We start from the raw sequence: 9,964 nt of genomic DNA, 5'->3' as shown, positions 1-9,964 counted from the left end.
AGATATTGTCAGGTCCAGCAGAGAGGACAGTGACTTTTGTTCCCTCACAACATTCAGGTTGATGCAGGACGGTGACAGAGCTTTCAGCAGCGGCCTCAGTCTGTGCACAAGAGCTGACCGTTTCCCTCTTGATGATAAAAGGACATTGTTCTTCCTCCTTCTCCAAGTCCTGGAGGAACAGCATCAGTTTAGAATCAGCTTTGACGATTGGCTCCCATTCATCAAGATGATCTTGAGTAGGAGCATGGTGTGCAGCGCAGGCAGCCATAAATGTAGAACTCACTGTTGAGGAAGCATTCATGTACTTTTCACCAAGTTCCTCCTCCTCCAGGAGGACTGAGAGGAACTGCATCAGGTGAGAATCAGTGCTGCTGACAACTGGTTCCCATTTGTCAAGATGGTCCAGAATCGGCGCCTGCTGTGAGGAGCAGTCAACTACAAATCTAGAGAGATGTGATGAAGCATAGAGGAGCTCCTCACCAAATCCCTCCTTCTCCAAGTCAAAGTGGGATTTGACCAGTGGCTCCCACTCATCCAGGCGGCCCAGAGTGGATCCACAGGGTGAGCAGCAGTCAGTCACAAATCCAGATGTGTCACCTGGGGGAGCATAGAGGTATCTCTTTCCAACTGTCTCCAGGTGGAAGTCATCGTCAAAACCAAAGGGGGAGTGCTGAAGCAGCCTCAATCTCTCAATGATTTTGAAGTCATCAGTCTTTTGAGCCTCATGGGATGGAGCCTCAACAAGGCGGAGCAGGTTGGACTGAGCCTCAACATGCTGAGCTGGGTGGATGGATGCTCCAGCATTACCTAACACTGTATCTTCGGTCATGACAGGAGACTCTTTCTCTGTGGGAGGAAGGTCTCCTTTGTCCATATCCAAGAGAAGTTTGTATGCTGATGAAGCTGTGCTGGCTATTGGTTCCCATATATTGAGGCTCTCAAATCCACAAGCAGGTTTGGAGCCGAGACCAACAGCAGACTGAGGTGAAAGGTCACAGTCGAGCTCAGCAGGCACTCCAGAGAAACTAGAGGCTTCAGCATAAAGGTACTGCTCCTTATTCAGGACTTTCGCAAACATGCAGTTGATGTTTTCATGGCGATCGTCATTAAGGGCATTGAGTTGAGCGACCATTTGCATTGATGCTGACAGAAATGCAATGGTGACATCTTAATAATCAAATAATCATAAGGCAACCTGATATAGCTTCATTCAAGGTCAACATGCTTCATCATAGTCCATATAAAATAATTATCCAACCACACACTGTTAGACTTTGTTGCCAGTTTACTCACATCTTTATTTTTCTTATAACATTTGCAAAAATAGGCTTAAGGAGAGAACAACGCATTTTGCTTGTTGCTTCCTCAGGTTCGCTTGCGAACCTTCATCTTATGCCTTTCATCATAGTTTTGTTTCAATAACAAATCTAACTGTGGATTTACAATGTAAATCAAACTAAGGAAGAACTGGACACAAATGCAAATCCTTCAACACAAAAAACTAGTCTGTCCTGACTGTCTGTCTCTTGTTTGTCTGTTCAGCAAAATCCTCTGTACTAATCTTTTTCTGTTAAATAATAAAATTATAAATACATGTGGCTTACCAAGATGGAAATCACTCTCCATGTTTTCCTTTCTAAAAGGTAGATATTGTTGTTGATATTTCTCCAAACAAATGCGACGTGAGTTTTCTGTCTCAATGTGCAGGTGAACAGCGATCAGAGATGAAACTGTGAGTCTGTGTTTGTGTTCAGGTCAATCGCTCCTTTATGACACTGACATTCTAAATTCTATCAACTCTGCTGCATTCTGTGCAGCTGCATTATGATTCATCAGATGAAGCTCAGGCTCCAGTAAACTTTGATGACAGAGATGTCTCGCTTTGTACATGGTTTATAAACTACACATGATTAAAAAACACATAACTGAATATTTGGAATTTGTATTAAGATACGTATTTTTTATGTGGAAAACATCTATTTAATTGCTAATTCCGATTGCACTTTCACTGTTTTAAGTCACAAGTTAGCTCACTCTAATCTTACTACTAGCCTACCTACTACTACTACTATATATTAGTATTACCTATTACTACTACCTACTATCACATCTGAGAGCATACTTTAGGAAAATAAAAATAAAAGTTATTCATCTTCAGTTCAGCTTTTCAGGTGTAGAATTTCTTTTTTCCAGAACAACCTGTGCATCAACCCATGTAGTTAATATAACATGGGTAGCACTTTACAATGGCCTTTTCCCAGTGCATGAACCTTTAAGCACAGATAACATTTGTTTAGTCCCCCCTAATTACGTTATTGTACCCTGTAATTATTTTTGAAGTATGCAGTAATTACGAAAACAGCCTTAACTATAAATCTCTCATAATTACAAAATTGTTACCCCTTAATTCCCGGACTTCTTGTTTTGTTACCCTGTAACTACAGCATTGTTATTTTATTAGTACCCCATAATCACAAACTAGTTACACCATAAATAGCGGGCTGTAAAATAAAGCGTTACCGACTACTTTATTCTTTTTTACAGTGACAAATTTAAAGCTTTTATTTTGAAGGCAAAATAGCCTTGATTCCGGTATTATTCTGGCTATCTCTGGCTGTCTTGACGCAGCCGCTGGTCTGGCGCTTCTCCATCTCGTCTGGCGAGCAGTAACGTATTTAATGTTGCATTCGTGTCAAATGGGAATAACCGTCGAACCGCCGTCAAACGCCATGGTTGAGGTTTTCTGTAGACTTTGGTTTCTCATGATAATTATTATATATATATAATTTTCCCTTATGTGACTTATGTGGTGCAAATCGTTCATTTTGTTCGTTTTATTTGAAATTAAAAGTATACACCATTCCTTATACTGAACTGCAGATATTTTCTTGTTTTTGATATCAGAACAAACTAAGTCATTGCCAAACCCACAGTTCCCAAGTAGTACTGACCACCTGAAAGCTGTCGTGAACATTATTTTCAAGAAGGAAGTTCGTATCTAGTATCTTTCCCATAACATTTGAATGCAGCATAATGCGCAGCTGACTGCTTCCCAGTAGAGCACTTTCCGGGAAGACTGTCACACAGAAATTGACCTCTACTGTTGAGCCTTGATCCCATGCTGGCCTACATGACTATAAAGTCAAAGCTCTCCAACAGCTCGGAATGAAAAAATGATCAAGAGCATGAACACACACACACACACACGCACACACACACACACACACACAGAGCCATGAATGCAAATGCGAGGACATAAAGAAAAAAATATTTTATTCTAGGACCATGTAAAACAACAGCCTTCAGCTGAATGTAGTCAAGCCTTGATTGGGTGACTAAGAAGGCTACAACTGTATAAGAGATGTGAGTGAATGTACATGTGGTACAGAGTGAACCATGGGTACAGCTCGGCCTATAAGTAGGCGATATAAAGGAGAATCCACCCTAAGACAGAACTTTCATAGCCATTCCCCAATGATCTTGGATAGTTCAATCAATATACTGTAGGTGAAATGATCAGTAAAAGTGAGTCGATTTGTTCCCAGAACTAAAACCAGAGAGCTAAAATCCTAATCTGCGCTGGAATCAGAGATGCCTTCTGGCTCAGCATCACTGAAAGGAAAAATGATGAGCTCTTCAGTTGATGACAGACGGGCAATACTTAGAGGCAATATAGATGGGCAATATTGCCTTCAACTTGGATAGTAATTGGCAAATGGAAAAAAATCAAGGATAACATAATAGTCCTTATAAAAAGCAAAGTATACTGAAGATTTATTGCTTTACATAATTATATGCAAAATTGTCCATCTACCTCAAACTATTGCCAATTTATCACGTCTTCAGAATGTTTTCTTGTACATTTACACTGAAACTTGATTTTATAGTAAAATTAACAGCCATGAACCAAAACAAATTGCCAGTAAATCACCTCAGTAATTTACTCTAGTTAGTGTCAAAGCATCTACAATGTAAACTCTTATTCATTGTTGACGGAGCAGCTCCTAAAGTGTCTTTTGATGACACTCAAATCACAAATCAGAGTCTTTGGTATCACTATCACTAGCAGTGTTCACGTTCAGAAACTTAGACTAAACATTCCAACGCCACAGGAAAATATACATGACTTCTGCTTTATGGTGGATTGTTTTTTTAGTTTTTTTTTAAGTTCAGCATGAAATGTATGTCCTCATACATCCACAAGTAGAAGAGAAGAAGAAATGGCTAGATGCTAAGCAGTCACAGAACAAGTCAATTCATAGATACGCTGCTGGTTTGCTTGTGTATTTGTGTGTTTCTGTCTAACTTTCTTCCCCGTTCTCCCCTGCACCCTTGATGAGCCGTTTGTTGCCCCTCTTCCCTCCCGGTCCGCGCGGCTTGGCAAAGGCCTGCTTTAGGGTGTGCTCCATCGGGTGCACCTCCTCGTATAGAAAGTCTTCTGTCAGGCCATCTCCACTGTCTATCTCCATCTACACACACACACACAAAATAATACATTCACACATGAACATGCACATGCACACAGATTACTACCTACTCAGTTCAATAGGATGACATTTGAACTATAATCTAGAACATTTTTGGTCAACAACATCTTGTTTACTGTTTAGCTCTGCAGTGACTTTACAGATTACAAGGTCTGTGTGTGTTTGATGTTTTTGTTGATCTGCACCTTTTTGGTGACCTCCAGCTGGTAGTCTCTCTCCACTTCATCCAGTAGCCTGTTCTTACAGCTGGAATATAACATCCGCTCCTTGATACTGCAGGTGTATCCAGGCATGGAATATATGAACACTGAAAGAGACAAGCAGTCATCAGAGATTAGATTAGATAAACTCTATTATCTCACATGGGGAAATTCAATGCGGTGAGACAACAGAGAGACATAAAACCACCAGAACAAGACACACAAAAGCAGATATTATAACAAATGAAGTTATCTGAAATAGGCTTCTTTTGTGCTTAACATAAGTTGATTATATTATTAACTTGAACCACATATTTGAGTTCTGAGATTAATCTCAGAAATCTGAGAATAGATTCTGACTTTGTTCTCGGAATTTCAGAATTCTGACTTTAAACTGACTAAATTCTGACTATTTTAAGAATTCTGAGATTAATCTCAGAACTCAGATACATTTTTCACGTGGCTAGTCCTCTTCCGTATTAACTGTTAGTGATTTATATATATTTTTTTAAATGCTGTATGTGGGTTTATCATATGATTGTACTTGTCCATGTGCGGAAGTGTAAAGCAGGTGACATTTGCTAATACCCTGGATTGGATACAGGGTATTGGAGGGATTGGAGGGTAAAATTCAATAGAAGATGTTTTATAGAATTAGGCAGTAATTTCTGCCATCCCAGAACCACCCTGCCTCTACAGCAGTTTACAGCACTATACTGTACAGACTAACACCCACCGACACTAAACTTAAAACTGACACTGCACCCACACCCACACTGAGATGGTGTAGCTACTGACCCAGCGCCTCCTGCAGCTGGCCCTGGTGGGAATGTTTGAAGATGAAGAAGTGGTATCTGGGTGTGTCGGTGGGAATCCTGTAGGGAAGCTCGTGGGTCTCTGTAGGGTTGGTGTGGACTAGCTCAATAGTCTCTCTCTCTACATCCAACCTCTGCAACACACACAGAATCGAGCTTTGTACTGGGCCCAGGAAATGCAGAATGTGCAGAATGTGCAGAAAAAGTGCAGTCCATATTCCTGCATTTCATGTTAGGGATTGTAAAGAAATACATCGATGCACAGTGCATCTTGATTAGACAATGGATTAGTTGAAAAAATGAATTTGATAAGGGCATACCCACTCTATTGTTATAAATGTTTTATAGCAATGAAGGCAGTGCTCACCAGTTGTATATAGTTGATACGTTTCTGCTTGAGTTGCTGCAGAGCTCGTTTGGCCTCCTCTTGTAAAGGGAATGCAAGACCCTGAAGAGTCTGCGCCCTTTTGTCTAAGCCAAACTCCATCGTCACCTGCAGGGTCGACAAAACAGAGATGCCAAAATGAGGGGAAAAAATGATATACAAGTGGTTTGAGTCCAATAGATCAGTGATTCTCAACCTTTTTCATATCAAGGGCCCCTAATTTAGTCCACATTAGGGCCATGGACCCCGATTTGATGAGATTTTGTCTCTCAGACCCAAATCTGAGAATATTTTTATTGTTAGATATGATTTTGTCCAGAATCCCATGACTGTCTGTATTATAGGTAGAGAGATAACAGTGAAAGTATGATCAAAATAGTCTTCTACATTCTCTAATTGGTTTAACTTCTTGTAAGTTAAATAATGGTTAAGTTTAACAATTCATCAGTTTGCTGTGGACCCCCTACAACCCCCTCAAGGACCCCTGGTGGTCCCCGGACCCCACGTTGAGAACCATTTGCAATAGATGTCTAGGCACAGGACTTAACCCACCTTCGCTCGTGCTGTCGGAGTACCAATTCGTCTACGTTCATCCTGTGGACATAATAGATTACATTTGTTTTAATATCTCTCTCTCTCTCTCTCTCTCTCTCTCTCTCTCTCCCCAATACCCCCCCACACCCAAAATCTCAATAGGAAGCGAATCAACGTACCCATACAACTTTATCCTGAATGGAAAAAAAGGAGAAACACATATAGATTAAGTACATCCACATCACAAAAGTGTGCACTTGACACCACATTTAGACTCACTGCCTCTTACCTCTGTGACTTTAATTCGTTGTAATTCCTGTTCGGCTGCTGTGAGCGGAGCAGGGGAGGAGCAGGAGGACATGTGCCGCAGATAGCCCTGGAAGCACAGGTCGTCCTGCGCGCACACACACACACACACACACACACCAAGATTATGAGACTCATTCAAGTGTCATTATATTGTCATTATACTATTGTAGAAAGATTTTACTAACCTCTACTGTGCCGAACATTTCGTCTTTGATGTGACCTCCTCCAAACTCTTTCTTCAGTGTGGCACGGGTCGCTGCGTACACCATCTTCTGCCTCACCTGGGGGGAGCAGGGGTATTATAGTTTGTGATTTTTTAAATAGTTTGTATTTTTTTTTTTTTTTTTTTTTTTAATTTCAATTTCAGTCTAGTTTTAGTTCGTTTTCAGTGTGGATTTGGTAGTTTTAGTTGAGTGTACTTTTTAAAAGTCTTTTTTTTTTTTTTTTTTTTTTTTTTACAAATGTTTTGTGTTTAGTTTTCTTGGTTTAAGTTCTAGTTTTGGTGTTTTTAAAAGGTATAATGTTAGAAGTTCAGAACAGGTATTTTGTATATACTTGCAATAGCTATTGTGTAATATAAACAATATATCATAAATTCTTGCATTTTTTTTTCTTCATGTGTTTTTCAATTAGTGTTCAGTAAAAATAACCCCAAATTCTTTGACCAAAATACATTCTCTTTCTTTCTTTCTTTCTCTCTTTTTTACCCTGCACACAAACAAAAAGATGAAAACTAAAAACATTTCACTTTATTTTGTTAGTTTTACAAGTCGACAAAATGTGTAGTTTAAGTTCAGTTTTTGTTTTTTCACAGGGCCTCGTTTTAATTTTTAGTTTACGACAATGTTTTTTACCACCTAGTTTTCGTCTCAGTTTTAGTTTACAATAATAATCTTGGTTGGTAGTGCTTTGAATGATTGACTGAAGGTGAGACTGTGGCTGAGAAGGGTGATGAAATGTGAATTCTCAGCTCTTGAATGTGAGTATGCCACTATACTGCTATAGTCCACATACTGGTGATTGGTCAGGTGACCAAGCAATGAAGATCCACTCATAGCCATGTGCATTCTGGGAGTCGAGGCGGTAGAGGATGTAGCAAGGCTCCTGAGCGATGAGCAGAGGAAGCAGGAAGTGGTCATAATCCTTGTCCCAGCTCTGAGCCGGCTCTCTGTATGAACCCAGCACCAACTCCTCTGCAGGTGAAAAACTTGCATCACTAAACTCATCTCAGGATTAAGAGCATGTCAACTGAGGACAAACATACAGTATATCAAACCCTTTTTTACCAGGCGTGGGCTATTATACAAAGAAACAAACCCATGCTTACCATTTCTGATGACAATCTTCATTATTCTGATGGTCCCTCCCCTCGCCCTGGCCAGAAACTCTTTCAGCTCAGATGTTGCTAAAGTAACCAGATATAAGGCAGACAAGTCAAAACTGAGGACGGGGGGTTGATACCAAGAGAGACAGAGTTGGGTAAGTAAGAACTTGAGACTCCACTCCAGGGAGAAAATTTGATCCACTGCCAGATAGTCACGGTATCACCTAATGTGGCACAGACAGGGGACATGTACACAAAATAACTGCAGAGACTTTGTGAGTTTGAGGGGTAAAGCAGGCTATTCTTTCCCTATTTAAAAAACAATGAATTGTAGATTGGTACCGAAAACCACATTTGAAGAATCCTCTAGACAAAGTTTATTTTATTGTACTCCCTCCTTCTCGCTCACCATGGTTACCAAACACAGTCGTCTCATAAATGATGTAAGAGCAGGTGAGAAAGGTGAGAGAGGTTTGCTTCCGCCAACCCTTCCCCCTATACTCCAATTACGCAAATGCCATAACACACACACATATTGCTCTTAAACTATCAATAAAAACCTGTAGGTGCTAAATACATATATATAATAACACTGAAGACAGACATTTTAACTGTGAATCAATTAACACTGTTACAATTCAATCGATGTGTTGCCTTTACAGTCTACAGTTAATTACACTAAATCTCACAGCAGTTATATCAAGTCAGTGATGTTCCACCAAATAGTCAAGTGATGACCTCAGGATGAAACATCAGAGAATTATCAACAACATTGTGAGGATGTATTACTCACAGTGGCACAGCTCAAAAAAAAAAAGAAAAAAAAAAAAGCTACCAAATTTTTTAGACAACTAAACTAAGATACCAAGAACACCTGTTTTTCCCATGCCATAAGAAAAGTTTCCCAGATTCCTTAAAAGCAATTTACCATGTATTCCAGTTTGGTGGGACATCTTTTGGCAGTCAGTTTCACCGCTTCAAAATCCTCTCATGCAAGAAGGACCGTCCAGATCTGCGTGTCCTCGGTCTTATTGCCCAGCAGGTAGGTTACCTCTCCACTGACGGCAGACAGATGGACCCACGCGCGCCAGTGACATAAACGCCTCAAGGGTGAGTTGGGAGATTCCTAACACTTGAAATGCGATCTGCGGAACTGTGGCTGATGAGTAATAACGTGCCTGTCAGTGGATATGCCACCCTAACCACTGATCTAAAATTCTTTGCGTATCAGTGACCACAACCTTAAAGGTCTTGGTGGGGGAGCCTCCCCAAAGTCACACTTGGGACACACGGTGCCAAGGGACAAAATGGACTTTGGAGAAATCCACCGCTCATGCCATTGACAGTGTTTTTTTAGATGCTGTCAGTGTGCCACCTGTAATGATATTTTATCACTCATTCACATAGTGTGCCCTATCAGCTCACGCAGACACAACTGCATGATCTCAAATTCCAGCCACCTGGTCACAGAAATGTGATACCCAGCCAGAATCTGACCGCTACATTTCAACGTCGCTTCTTGGATCAGAATGGGGGATTTAAAGTATTTGTGGTTAGTACGGATGTGTGTTTTGACTGACAGATCATATCTACAAGGTTACCTTTAAATTTTAATGTAAAAGCCAAAACAAGGTACCTGTTATGACAGAATGAAGCCTTAGTGTATTATATATGGAGGGATAGTTAAGAAGGGACACTATCATAAATTGAGGATGAGAGGTTTCTTAAGACAAGATGCAAACCCATTTTGTTCAAAAAGTGCAAAAAAGTGTAAGGTGCAGTGCAGCAAACGTTTTTGTCTAGTGACAATCTTCTGTGCACACACTGAAATAATTAGTACAAATACATCCATCACTATATGTATGGGTGGTGGTGGGGGGGGGAGAGAAGAAAGCAAAAATGGGAAAGGG

The 9,964-nt window shown here is 40.3% G+C and overlaps 1 protein-coding gene across 2 annotated transcripts; it reads right to left on the bottom strand.

Moving 5' to 3' along the window:
• Positions 1 to 4,301: 4,301 nt before the first annotated feature.
• LOC139932146 (twinfilin-2-like) lies at positions 4,302 to 9,060 on the bottom strand. 2 transcript variants are annotated; one of them, XM_071925836.2, is made up of 9 exons: positions 8,983 to 9,060; positions 8,058 to 8,135; positions 7,745 to 7,923; positions 6,916 to 7,011; positions 6,684 to 6,815; positions 5,870 to 5,995; positions 5,486 to 5,636; positions 4,673 to 4,794; positions 4,302 to 4,469 (listed from the first exon to the last, which is right to left on the bottom strand). In XM_071925836.2, exons 1-9 carry the CDS (start codon positions 9,005 to 9,007, stop codon positions 4,302 to 4,304), a joined length of 1,077 nt encoding a protein of 358 aa, XP_071781937.1. In that variant the 5' UTR covers positions 9,008 to 9,060. The 2 variants fall into 2 exon arrangements, with proteins under 2 accessions (XP_071781937.1, XP_071781938.1); XM_071925837.2 differs by having other exon boundaries at positions 6,711 to 6,815.
• Positions 9,061 to 9,964: the final 904 nt, after the last annotated feature.

The sequence above is a fragment of the Centroberyx gerrardi genome, chromosome 5, assembly GCF_048128805.1.
Source record: "Centroberyx gerrardi isolate f3 chromosome 5, fCenGer3.hap1.cur.20231027, whole genome shotgun sequence".
Lineage (NCBI taxonomy): Eukaryota > Metazoa > Chordata > Actinopteri > Beryciformes > Berycidae > Centroberyx > Centroberyx gerrardi.
This window is presented reverse-complemented; position numbering and strand designations above follow the sequence as displayed.

Bases quoted from the DNA above. Each gene is read 5' to 3' on its own strand.
- LOC139932146 (XM_071925836.2), bottom strand. From the start codon at position 9,007: ATGTCCCACCAAACTGGAATACATG. The intron at 8,136-8,982 runs GTAAATTGCTTT...TGGTTACTTTAG, and splicing joins CCACCAAACTGGAATACATG to CAACATCTGAGCTGAAAGAG. The intron at 4,795-5,485 runs GTCAGTAGCTAC...TGTCTCTTTCAG, and splicing joins CCAGCTGCAGGAGGCGCTGG to TGTTCATATATTCCATGCCT.